Below are 13,863 nucleotides of genomic sequence, written 5' to 3'. Positions count from 1 at the left end.
TCTCCCAATACCATCCGAATAAAATGTACTGGGTATGCCATTAATACACATATGCACGGATTTGTACATCCTCGTATAAGTTAACCGTTTGTATCGGTGTTTTCCCGAGAAGAACCCACAGTATTTCATGATTCTCGCTGCTCCGTAATGTTCTGTGACGTCGCCCGTTAGATCATTATTAATAAGAACTGCATTTCCCTTTGATAAATGATTTCTGTTCGAACAAACTCCCCCCCCCCCCCAAAAAAAAAAAAAAAAAACCCCAGAACTATTCGAAATATTTGGTTTTAGGTTCAGTTAATCACATTATATGATACAATGTTTATATTAATTTTAAAGTCATTACCCCATTTTCGCAATTTTTTGTGGAATCATTCAAACTTTGTTCAACAACAACCATTTAGTCAAAATATGACGTAAAGTAAAATCGACATGGCAAAAGGCTGCGTACTTTTTCATTGTCCCTCGAATACGGCATTAGTTATCGTAACCACCAACGAATAAGACTTCAGTTATCATAACCACCGACGAATAAGGCATTAGTTATCGTAACCACCGACGAATAAGGCATTAGTTATCGTAACCACCTACGAATACGGCATTAGTTATCGTAACCACCAACGAATAAGGCATTAGTTATCGTAACCACCAACGAACAGGGATGGGGTCAATTACAATGGAAAGTAATTAATTGAATTACAATTACTTGCTTAAATTCTTCAATTAAATTACCATTACCATTACAAGAGTTTTCAAATGTAATTAATTAAATTACAATTACTTTGCAGATGTAATTAATTAAATTACAAATTACATTTTCATCAAAATTTACTTAAACCATGATTTATATACAACACATAAACATTTAAGGAGGTATATCTATAAAATGAATAAAATTTCCTCATAATCAAAATAATTTCACTGTTTGAGAATTTGCTTTAACTATTCTGATAATTAGTTACAATTTTTGGAAAGAAAAAATATATATTTGGGTTTTATTGATTATTTTAAAACGCAGGTACTGGTAGTCACAATATGGAGGTGTCCCATACACCCTGATATTCAATAAACATTTAAAAGTCATATCCCTTAACCTACACCTACCATGTCAACTAAGGTATTTCTTGCATGCAAAACTATTATATAAAAACTTTCTCCTTTGCATTTTTATACACTATTTTTTTTCTTTTGTAAATACAATGCCAAAGTACAGGTTAATATCGGGTAGAGGGCAGACTATAATTGTTATCAAAACAAAATTCACACCTGTTGTTCTCTACCTAATTATCAAAATGTTAGCAATAAGGGAACATACCCTGTGGACATGTTAGGCATCAAAAACTTAAACCCATTTGAAGCCATACATTTTAGCTCTTTGTATTTTAGGCTATCAATTACAAAGCATGACTTGATAGTTTATATAATTTCGATAACACTGATTTTGTTTGTAAATTAAACAGTGATGTTTTATACTAACTCAATGATAATTGACACACTAATGATTCTAATAGGAAGGGAAATAAGTATTTGTAAGAAAAAAGAGATCAAACAAATCATCAAATACATTTGGGAAACTAATCATTAAATATTGAATCATTGAAAAAATCCATTTTGAAAAATATTTAGTATGATATATATAATAATAGTTCAATGCTTTTTAACTACTCTTCGAACTTGACCTAATGTACCATTGTGTGGGGGAAAATGGGTAGTGGACAGCTTAATGTTTATATGTCCATCAGTGTGTAATTGAAAGTAATTGAAAAGTAATTGGAATTACATGTCTTTTTTGAAAGTAATTAATTAAATTACCATTACATGTAATTGAAAATGTGGCCAATTACACATTACTTCCAATTACATCAAAATTTGTAATTAATTACACTCAATTACCATTACAAATTACCATTACCCCATCCCTGCCAACGAATAAGCCGTAAGTTATTGTAACCACCAACGAATGAGGAATATTAAGCTGTATCACTCTACATCGTACAAATCTGCCTTCTCGTATTGATACGGTGTAATCTTTATTGTAAATATCTTGCGACTTGGATAACGATGACTTCAATATTTTCGTTGCTGAAATCATATAGCCTTTTGTCAATAAGATAATAGATGCAATTAATTGGAAAAAATAATTGCTATTACTTAAAAATTGCCAGCTAGCTTACGACCCAAAAGTTTTGGTTTTCATATATAGTATCCATCATTGGCCCTTTCCAATCAAAATCGAAATGTTAAGAAATTATATTTGTTTTACTGATCTACTCATCCACATAAACATTGTGTTTGGTTTTACGATAATTTAAAGCAGGGTGCTCAAATCAATTACGTTTGACCTGGCAATGCCATCAGACGATATTCACAATGTTGCGCCACTCTCACGTTTCCTTCTGAAGAGTACCTTCATATACAATGTATAGTTATTGTTTCCTGTCGGAAATCGGGAGACGGAGACTACTTGCCCTGACCATTCCAAGGTCAAAAGGAAAGCAATTAATTCTAGCATAATCCACATGGACTTATATACACGCAATAGGACTAATACACCGTGCAGTGGTTTTAGTTCTAGTAAGCTTATTTAGTATTGCATTGACGACTAAGTATCCACATCAATCTGAATATCCCTATTTCATGACTGTACTTTTGTAGCCATATAAGGCACATCGAATCGACTTATACAAAACAAGATTTTTTATTAAGAACTACCATTCATGTGTTTTCTTGTGTTTCATGTGATTTCCTGACTTGAACAAAAGAAAGGGAAAGGATGTTGAATCAAATTTCAATTTTCTTCACACTGTTAATTGCGGTTTTAAATTTTCGCAATAATACGGGGGATCTTTTATGTAAACAATCATATTTTTTTTAGTTGAAAAATAAGAATCATTTCTTTATAATTGTGGGGAAGGGGGTGGGGGGGGGGGGGTAAAGAAAAAATTTCGACAATTCAGATATGAGTATAACCGTGAGGAAATACAATTTACACACAATAGCGATTTATTGTTTGATTGTTTTATACAAATATGAGTTAAAGCAGTTTGGTCATTTTTGGACCGTAATTGATACAATGTAATAATATGTGTTTATTCATAGTAATGAAAAAATAGTAATTTGTTGTTTGGGAAACTTGTTAGAAACATTTGTTTGTTATCAAAATACAGAACCTAAACTCCTAGCAACTCCTGAATTGTTTCCTACTTGTTTCACTTTGGAAAAACTTATTTTTTAGAATAGCATATTATTAATAAACGTTCAAAAAGCTGGCAACGTTATCTTAAATAATCTGAGCTTAAACAGCCACTGCAGTGTTAACAAGTGCATTCAAATGGTGCTTTGTGGCTTATGGAATATCCATAAATTTCTGTGATTTTTCTTGAATGTTGGTATTTTTGGATGTCTTTCTACAAATGATAATAATTTCCCCCGAGACAACCCCCTAGTTCTCCTCTAACCGCTGGCGTCATCAACCGTCAAATAGTTCAAGCGTCATGTTTAGAATCCCAAACTCCATTAACATGGGTGTCTTGCGATATTTCCTCTATCAATCACGTCCATAATTCCTGTATACTCCACATAGGATCAGCGTCCTTTACGGCTAATGGACGTTTCCTGATCAATAGCATCTGAGTGCTGTTATTTTTCTGATGGACCTATCCAGCGGACCTACCATCCAAAGTTGTTGGGGTATTTTTTTATCTTGGCGATTAACACCAATCGGGGGCAGTATATCTGTCGGCGCATGTGTAAAAATATAGTTAACGATTGTACGGCCAACTCAGACGAAACACTTTTCTGTAGAACAAGGTGTTTTAAGTGTATGTAATGACAATGCCTGATGACGTGTTTATCAAAGACATTCAAGGAAATAGGGTTCTTCAAGGAGGTTAATGCTCAGTTCAGTCTCTGAACTTCCACGTTTAAATTGGTTCATTTATTAAATCTGATAATACTAGATTGCCTTTAATATATGATACATGGTATGTTGTCTATTATTCTAGTGAACAAAGCGTTGGCCGTTTCGGTCAAGTTTAGCAACAGTGCATATGATGTAACAGTTATGTATAATTATACTCTGACACTGCATTGTAAGTTCGGCGAGCTGAACAGGATAGGTCGGCTGATTGGTGGCATCCTCTAAATTCTGGCCTGTCCTGACCTCATTGTCCTGGACTGGCCGTAAATTTTGCTTGGCCCTGAAAGTTTTACATGGCCTCAAAAATAGGCCTGGTCTCAAATTTTGCCACCACAAAATATTTGGCCTCAACTTTATTTTTATATTTTTTTTAATACTTATTTGATGATTTTATCGATTTTTTGTATTGTTTATGTTTAATACACACTAAACATCCCACTCGATGGCTTAAGTGTCCTATTGTGACAGTTTCATTTAAAATATTAGTTACAATTGCTTTGTTATTGATTCTGATAGATTTTGATCTAGTTTGTTTTAAATTCTTAAGTATTGAAATCAAACGGCATAATCTAAAACCTGGTCTGACGGTCCCACTGGCCTCACTTTTGCCCTAAAATTTGCCCATGCCAAAAATTTTGGCCTTGCTCCGGCCTCTCGAAAAAAATGTTGGCCTCAAATTCAATTATTTTCTCACTCTTTTCAAAGAGTTTTTGTTGATTTTTTTAATGTTGAAGAGATAATCGTAGGGAAAAAATATATATTATAACAAGTGACCTGACTAATTGAGTTTCAATTTATTTTATCCATGTTTACACACACAATAAATACATATGCTATGTAAAACACTACTCTTTCTATGCGATTATGCCCCCCAATACTTTAACTATCAGCTTTAAATACAGAGCTTCAAAAAGTAGACGAAATGTAGATATTAGAATAATAAGGTAAAACATTATTTTAAGAGACTGACCTGTTTGAAGGATCAATTGATATCTAAAACATTTCTAAACTGGTTCATAACATCAAATATCTATCCCTGTGTAATGCACTTTCAAGATGTTAGTCTGCTTACATTATCTGTCAACAGTGATCAAACCCAAATTTCCTCCCTGGCAAAAATTCGATATCAGCTCCTCTGTCACTTATTTGCTACATTGGGGTCAAATTCATGGCCTGCTCTGCTGTTAAACGTTTTACACGGTCTTATTTAATTAATGTCATTAATTTTGTGGATGTCTGCAACATTGCATTTTCCGATAGCTTGATTTACCGTTGGTTATTAATCACCATCGCTTGATCAGAGTAGGATTTCATGCATGTGTTGTTTGTATATTTAGGAAACAGTTTTTGCCCTATGGGGAAACTTCGATACCAGAATTTGGAACAAGGCAAAACACTTTTTTTTCTGATACAAGTAGTTGATGTGAGAAGAGTTACATTGATATTTTTCTAGATCCTGAGAGCAGTTTGATTTAGCATACTCTTAAACCTGGCCTGGTCCCATTGGCTCCGACAATAGCCTGGCCTCAAATTTGGCTTGGCTCAAAATTTTCCTAAAAATTGGGTCACTTGTCATATTTTTTTCAATATGATTATCCATTAAACATTGAAAAAGCATTAAATTTTCAATATCTTAGATAAATCAATAAAATATTCAATGAAAATCTTAGAAAATGAGAAAAGGGTATATTTTAAAATTTGAGGCAGAATTCTTTAAAGAGGCCAAATTTTGGGTCAGGCCAAACTTTGAGGCTAGGCAAAATCCAATGAGGCCAGACATTGCCAAGCCAGGTTTTGGGGATTGCTTGTTATTCCACTGGCTGACTTGGTTGACTTGACCGCTATTTTTCGTAGATTGTTATATAGCCAGTCAATCATTTTAGTTGATTGATTGATTGATTGATTAGATGGTCTCTATTTTTTCTGTGAGGGGATGGGGGGGGGGGGGGGTATTAGGCTAAACATGCATAGCTTTTCTATTGATCAAATGGTGTTCATCTGTTGCTGGTTTTCAAAAATCTTAAGCATATTCTGAAATGTTCATAGATCTCTATGCAAGTGATGAGTATTTATAAAACGTGTTCAAAATATCTTGTACATATTCTTCTTAGTGTAATTTTCTTATTCTCCTATTTTAAGGGAGGGGAGGGGGGGGGGGGTCTTGATAGATGATTTTTTGTTTGTTTCACTTTTGTTAATTTCCCCTTTCAATTTTATTTTACTGTTAGTTTAGTTTTCTGTTCCTTAGTTCGATTGTTCTTATGGGTGTTGGTGCCTGTGTGAAAATTTTCGTTACATATTATTTATAATCTCTCTATGTCTATTCGTTATTAAGTGCATGCTTCAGGTTGAAACAACACTGTTACTTTTTTTACGTTTCTTGTTGAAATATTTTTATCGAGCGAATACTCTGTCGCGACAATAAGATATTCAATTCCATAACAGGATTATCTGTAAACATCGAAATAACAATGCAGAGCTCAGCAAAGAATCAATCACTATGTGGTCTCTGCCACATTCAAAGTTTTCAAACTCCTACGAAGCAATGAAAGACCTTTCTTCTATATATTTACCAGTTGTATGGAGAGAGATGTAATGAAAGGGAGAGTAATGGAACAAACAGTTGGTGTGATCTTCTCACAGCTTTGGGTAATCTTTCTTGTTGTCACTAGCAAGGTTTATAGGTTCCAGTAGCAAGCTTTGCGACATTTGTCAGTTACATCCAATCATGTATAAGACAAAATATATATGTACCAGATAGAATTTCGCATTAGATGCCAGTAAATTAATTTAGTTTCAATACTTGATAAAACAATTCTAACAAAGCCGTTCCATTCTGTGTCTTTAAACGAGTTAGTCCAAATTCTGATATTCAACCTTGTGATATTGCAGATTTCTTGCATAGATAGCTTGATGTAAATTTAATGGTACTAAGTGTAAATGACAGACAAATTAAAAAAATAAAAAAATTTTTTTTGCTTTTTTACATTGATTACATGTAAAATTATAATTACTGATGATTACAAAAATTTTATCCAGAGGGATTTGTCAAAATTTGAGTAAATGTTATACTAGACTTAATGGTTTACACTGTTTCAGGTACATGTAGCAATTTGTGGAATGAATTAATTGAAAATACTGGAATTTCAACACATGTACGTTGGCATATTTTAAAGAAAAATTATTTTAAAGAATATCGGATTACATTGTATTGTATTTATTTTGTTTTGGTATCTATCAAGCTACAATATGATATCGATGTTCTATTATATTGGTGTTAAACTGTATAAATAATCATAATACTTTTTAAGTAAAGCCAAAGCATTCTCATGTTGCTCTGCAAAAGGGTTTAACTGGATATTTACGCTCAAAATATTGAGTTCTCTTTCTTTGAACATTTTTGAACAAAAATTTTTCCATCTCTCCTCTAAAATACCTGTAACTGTGGCCCCTTTCTGCATACTTCAGGGTCGTAATATAGTTACATGTATCTCTCTCAGATCTTCAAAGCTGGAAGTTTAAACGATACAAAGTTGGGAACCAATATCGCGTACGTCTGCTAATCAAGGGGCAGTTCACTTCATTATTTGTAATCCGCCAATGAGAAACTTACTATTTATCAGAGGTACATTGTATGAAAAATGAAAACATAAACATGTACATGTGCTGTGTCAATTGCACCATCTTGGGTCTTTTCTGGGAAGAGCTCGTGAAATCCAAATGTATTAACTTAATTAGGAGAATTTGATACCAAATGCAGTCGTTTCCCATCAGTCTTAGAACTGACCAGACAGCTTCGAATGTCTTTTATGTAGTAAATTTAAGGATGTACCATTAAATTTAATGAAGCCTAGCATATTAAACATTGCCATGTATTCATATCATGGTAGGCTAAATAAAAAAGGATTGTCATGGAAACCTTTGTAATAGATTCGAGGTTGTTTTCCGGGAAAGCCCGAGAAATGTGAGAAGTTACTACTGTTTATAGGGTGCAAAACACAGTTTTATATGTAACGTTATAAGGACGTTTTTAAATGAGGGACAAGCAAAACTGACCCGTATAAAATTAAATTTTACAAATTTTACAAATATTGCAAATATTTAAGAATACTGTACATGTAACTTAATGCTAGAATTTATTTGGCACTCAAACATGAGGAAAACAGACATAAGGATGTCTCTAAATGCAGTACACCCATGCATTTTAGACTCCCCCTAACAGCAGAATGCAAATAATTTAGCCATTTTGATTTCTCTATTTTCAGGGTACATTCGCCAGCTTTTTAAAGAACTATATTACCCCTAAAAAAGTCATGAAATTCTGCACGCGTAAAATCCGGAATTTTTTTGGAGTTACCTCCCTTTATTTTAGAGTCTCACAAAATTAATTTTTAAATGTTTTCTACATTCTATTTTCGTGTATCCGAAAAATAAACCTTTATATTATGCAACTGAGAATTAAAAAAATTAATTTTCATGTATACCGCATAAAAATCAATCGGCAATCCTCGGCTGATTCCGCTACGCTCCATACAAATGTCGAGTGCGCGAGACATCCGAGTAGTTCCGAGTGCATAAAAATAGCAGGAAAATTCCTTCCCATCATGCTTTTTCCCAGAGAAAAACCCCCGGATTTAATTCGAAACTGTGTTTAGCTACCTTAAGCGTATGTTAGAATTCATTCGATTGGTGAGGTTTCCTGCATTAAAATGCGAAGGAGCCAATTAGAATTAGATGTTGATGATAAAAACATGTAAAAATTGAGCGAGTGAGTGATCCCACGGTCCTAAAGCTTATGCGTAGACTGGGGGTTTCTGGCATGGGCTTCTACTGGTATAGCCCCATACGGTCAGTAATTCATATTTCATATTTGAATATTTGATGTTTACATGTATAAAATTGTGATCCATGTTTTGTTTGATGATTTCATAAAACTTTTCATTGTATATACTAGTATGTCAAACTCTTGGAGTGAAGAGGACTGTAATACATACATATATATATCCATAGGTTTGAACACAAGCTCTTACAACGCACGAAATCGTAACCTTACATGATTGTATAGTTTTGTATGTACAGATGTAAAAGACATAATTTATGTAATATTGAAACAAACTGATGACAGACAAATAAAGTTTTCTTCGGCGTAGTACATGTATAATACATATTTACTGACAATAGCAAGTTTATTGTCATCCTCATTTTCAGTAAATAGGTATATTTTTAAATCGTCGAAACCGATGACCAGTCTCGCAGACACAAAGTGCTTACTGACCGTGAACAAATTATTATTTTCGTTCTCCTAGATAATAAACGCCCTATTCTGATTGGCTCCCTCACACGTTTGTAAAAGGATTCAGACCAACGGTGTTATTGCTTACGCAATGAATTATGAAAAAATGGAAAACGATTAACTTTTTTAAACGGATGACAAATTAAATCAGAAATAAAATCGACATTAGCGTGGTTAGTATATATTTATATAATCATTTCATATGTAGCTTGTAACACGACATTTGATTGGCTGCGGCCTCAGGGTGTATGGAATACACCCCGGGATAAATCCCCGTACACCCTTGATTAAACCTGGATAACTAATAGTATTTACTTTAAAATAGATTGAAACACATTTCATTGTCAATTTTTATTCATATAAAAACCATTTACAAATTAAATACAGTAAAGAGCATATAAATTGTATAAAACAATAAAAATACCGAAAATAAAAATACCGAACTATCAATAATTAGCTTAAGCACCATCAATCATTGTGAACTTTATTACTTTTAATTTTCATTTGTATTGGCATATGTGGAAGACTGTTCAATTGTTTTTACTGTCTCGTCTGTTTCTCCTTTGTAAAATTAAGTAAAAAAGAGTAATTACTCAATTCGTGAGTGATGTCTAAACATTAAGGTTTTGCGATGTACAACTTTATGTTTCTTGGTTTTAACGAGCAATAAATGTATATAAATGCAATTTGTCTGCATAATTTAAATGTCAACAGTTCTCCAGAGTAAACCTTCGATTGTCTCCTTAAAAGTTAATTGTGCTGAGAGCCTACTCTCGTCTGCAATTTCGATGTCGTCTGCGACATTCTTCTTCATTTCCTGATTGTTTGCCAGAACGATTGTGGGTTGCTAACGTCAGGTTCCACAGAAGGACAAAGGCAGCTTTTCAATTGTCACATCAGGCAGAGTTCGTAATCGCTTGCATTAAGCGTCAAATAGATTGTTACAACGCGATCGTTTGGGTCGAATCTTTCTCCATCGCTTGACGAGTTTATTGGTGAATTGTCGAACTTTGTTTCGTTGTTTTTCTGTCGATGACGATAAGTTCGATGAATCGTGACGAGATTGTGCTCGAGCTTGACGAACGATACCCACTAGCAGATCGTCGACGTTATGGTTGAGGACTAGGGATATCTCCACGTACTTGCAACTGAACCTTGTCGCAACCTTTTCACCATCTTGATAAAAAAGAAAAACATATTTTGTTGATTATAAATTTGATTACAAGTGTAAAAAGTTGAAATTAGATATTAAAGATATTTCTTAAGGGACGGGCATTGTTATCGAGATTGTAATAATTTCTTGTTGGTCTCAGAAACAAAAAAACATTAACCACAAATATTTTGTTTTGATAGCCAAACGTTGTTCAAAATTGCAGAGATGTCGCCAAAAATTGCGAAAACAGAGTAAAAGATTTTGAAATTAAGAAGAATTATGAACGTACCTTTTGTCGAAACAGCGCGTCCTCTAGCCAAGTCCACTTTGTTGGCAACGAGAATTACTGGATTCTGGGAATGTTTCCGAATTTCTCCAACGATCTTATTGGCAAGTTTAAATGACCAAATGTCCGCAACCGAGTACACAACAACAATGGCATCCATATAACCACAGGCTTCTACATTCTAGAAAGAAAAAATCAAGGCTATTATTTATGGTTCATATTTTCTCAAAAGTGCAGGTTATTGATTTTTGAAAATCTCGGTCTTGAGCAATTGCAGATGCAACAGTTACTGCGGACGTAAATATTTATATACAATGCTATTTTTGGTATAGGTTTAGCACCATAAATATTGACTGAAATGGTTTCAAAACACATATTGAACATCGTGAATAATTAATACGATCTTGAATTTTAGATTAAAAACCCTATTAATATAAGAATCGTTACCTCTAAATTCTGCTGTTCGACAAACAGCAAGGACGTCTCCTTGCCATCCAGAGAAACACATATTTCGGTGTCTTCCTCAAAATCTGTAAAATTATTTTAAAAAGGCAAATCTTAAAAAGATTTTATATATTGTGAATTATTTCCTAGTACGAAAATGTGTTTCGGTCTAATGTCGTTTTCAATTATTATGTCAAACTCTGATTTTCTAGTCTTGTTTTGAAGTCAAACTGTCTTCTTTTTCCTTATAATTCTTTACATATATTATACAACAGTTTAATTCAATATTCTCTGTCGCTTTTTATTGCTAATTAGAAAAGTTAAGCCCAAGATTAATTTTAAGCTATACAATTATCAAGCATACTTAGTAGATTCGTAGTATGGGCGTGTAAGCCGCAGTGACCGTATTTGAAATAGAAGAAAAAAGTCACCTGTGAGATCGCTCCAGATATCCTCCGTGTCGCGAAAGTAATGAAGTAAGGTATGTTTCCCCACCCCACGGTCTCCCAAAACTGCCACGTGGAGGATTTCGGGGAGGGTCAAGCTGTCGCAACGGTTACCAGTAATCAAGTGTTCGTTAGACATGCTGTAGTAGCTAGAGGAGGTTTCACAACTGATGTTACTATTCCTTCTAAAATCTTGGTCTCGGTGTGCATTCGGGACTGACAACGAGGTCCTTGACTTGGACACTGCAAAATCTTCGCGAGATTCAAAGTCTAGAAAATCGTTCACACTTTTCGACCGAATCATGTTTTTTTTAAAGTAATATTCACAAGTCGTTAATGTCAAGTCAACAATATGTTTTTGTCACTTTCACAGGTCAGTGTATAATCTGGTGGCCCGTGCTCTAGAAATAATGTGTGAACGAGAGAGACCCTTAATATATAGGCTGCGGTGAACGACACTGATCTGTATCTCGGTAAACAATCTGTTTTTTCCGTCGACCAATCAGCACTTCCGTTGCATGCCTTTATCAGTCATTATGTTGATAAGTAACCATAGCAAAGTGTCGCTCTCTATTTCACAATCGATCCGTTATAAATAGAAATCTGTCGTATATTTTGACTTTGAACATTTTGAAATAATAATGAGATTTGTGTCATACTTTAAACAAAACCGGTAATTCGAAGGATAATTTTAAAACAGCCATGGTTACTGAAAACACAATGCAAATACTTGATCTTGTCAGTGTAATGGCTTATTTTAGATTAAAAATAATAAAGGCATTATTTATAGTAAGAAAGATACTTAGATATAGGATACTTCTTACAAAAAAAGATTTTTTTTTTAAATGAAACAAACTTTTCTTTCTTCGAATTCAATATACATTTTTGTGATATTAAAACAGAATTGGCTTATATAATTTATGGTTTGACAGTTCATCAGCTCCAAATGCCAATTTCATTGGGTAAAATCGTAAAAAATCCTTTCGATGGTATTTTTCGCTTTCTTGTATAACCATCTAATTAAAAAAAAATCAGATTGGATTTGTCTTGGTTTTACTAAAAGTGGAGGAGGTTTGCAATTAATTTTTTCTTCACGTTCTAACGAAATATGCTGTTAGCGCGGATGTTCCTTAGGACTTGATGGGCGAAATGGATTTGCTTTTGCAAACCATAAAGCTTGAAGGACGCCCTTTTACTTGATTAATTTAGTGTTTAACAGTTTCTCTTTCAGTTTATATATTAAGAATAATTTCAAACATTATGTCGACTACATTGTATCGTTAAGTGGGATCACTACTTCCTTGAATGAACAAAACAACAACCTCAACATAAAATTCGTTGAATGCTCCATGTTTGGTCATAAACAGATATAAAATCACGACGCAGTATCATGTAGCCTTCATCATCGCGTCGTACTTTCGCGTTGGAAAATACCAAATCAGCAGCAAAAACGTTAAGATGAGTAATCTAAGATTTTTTGGTTAGAAATCAATGATCTTTTCTGATCCCCAAAGACAGTGGAAGACATCTCGAACAGAGGCATCTGTTGAAATTAAACGTTATCGTCAGTAAGGGCTCTTTTAAGAATTAATTTCCCATGGTTATACACACCCGTTTAGTTTGTTACATTCTGGCACCAAAAAACTCGAAGTAACCATTAGCAAATTCTATGAAATCATTTTGTTATCCATATTAACAGTGTTAAAGACAGGGTCATTATGTGACATCAGAAAATTACAGGTTTCTGTACCATACGTTTTCGAAAGGCGTTCATAGTGCTATTAAGTGAAAATTAGCAGGAACTGTTTTGTCTTAAAATGAGTACAGTGCCCTTTACAGTGAAACTTCTGTTCCCACACATATACATCGAATAAAACGGATCAGAGATGTAGACAAGCAGCCCCGGCCATTTTTATCAAATACAGGTCATGTTCATGATTTTAAGAAAACCCCAAATCTCAAATGTTCCTCTTTTTCTGAAGAGGATTTAGAGCCTTGAGTGTGCCCCCATACCCACGAATGAACTAGTTCCCTGAGGTTTTGGATCCGAGTAAATTCTGCTCACTCTAAAGACCAAATTGGCATGGCTATCAAGTGACTTTTCTGCGGAAAACTTTCAAATATCATAATCAAGGTCAAGAAGCTTTACTCCTTTTGAGAACCTGTCCATTCAAAAGTGTTGTTTACACTTGATATTGAAAATTTAGCAAATTTGCGCTTTCTTATTTAAAATCGTGATCATCTAAAGAAAATATTCAGCAAATAAAAAAGACCCACACAACATAGTGCATTCTTTTTCTGCGTTTTCAAAGCGTTCAATGT

General features: G+C 33.8%; 1 protein-coding gene across 1 annotated transcript; it reads right to left on the bottom strand.

The window, feature by feature from the left end:
• Nucleotides 1–9,548: 9,548 nt before the first annotated feature.
• LOC128188748 (GTP-binding protein REM 1-like) lies at nucleotides 9,549–11,974 on the bottom strand. The gene is made up of 4 exons (XM_052859991.1): nucleotides 11,527–11,974; nucleotides 11,099–11,181; nucleotides 10,655–10,832; nucleotides 9,549–10,388 (listed from the first exon to the last, which is right to left on the bottom strand). Exons 1-4 carry the CDS (start codon nucleotides 11,843–11,845, stop codon nucleotides 10,135–10,137), a joined length of 834 nt encoding a protein of 277 aa, XP_052715951.1. The 5' UTR covers nucleotides 11,846–11,974; the 3' UTR covers nucleotides 9,549–10,134.
• Between the last annotated feature and the right edge of the window lie 1,889 nt (nucleotides 11,975–13,863).

The sequence above is a fragment of the Crassostrea angulata genome, chromosome 6 (genome assembly GCF_025612915.1).
Source record: "Crassostrea angulata isolate pt1a10 chromosome 6, ASM2561291v2, whole genome shotgun sequence".
Taxonomy (NCBI): Eukaryota; Metazoa; Mollusca; class Bivalvia; order Ostreida; family Ostreidae; genus Magallana; species Magallana angulata.
The sequence above is the reverse complement of the archived record's forward strand: the minus strand, read 5'-3'. Positions and strand labels throughout refer to the sequence as shown.

Excerpts from the sequence above, each read along its gene's own strand:
- LOC128188748 (XM_052859991.1), bottom strand. The coding sequence starts at position 11,845 with ATGATTCGGTCGAAAAGTGTGAACGATTTTCTAGACTTTGAATCTCGC. Across the intron at positions 11,182-11,526 it reads TATCTGGAGCGATCTCACAG|ATTTTGAGGAAGACACCGAA; the intron begins GTGACTTTTTTC and ends ATAATTTTACAG. Across the intron at positions 10,833-11,098 it reads TCGAACAGCAGAATTTAGAG|AATGTAGAAGCCTGTGGTTA; the intron begins GTAACGATTCTT and ends TTTTCTTTCTAG.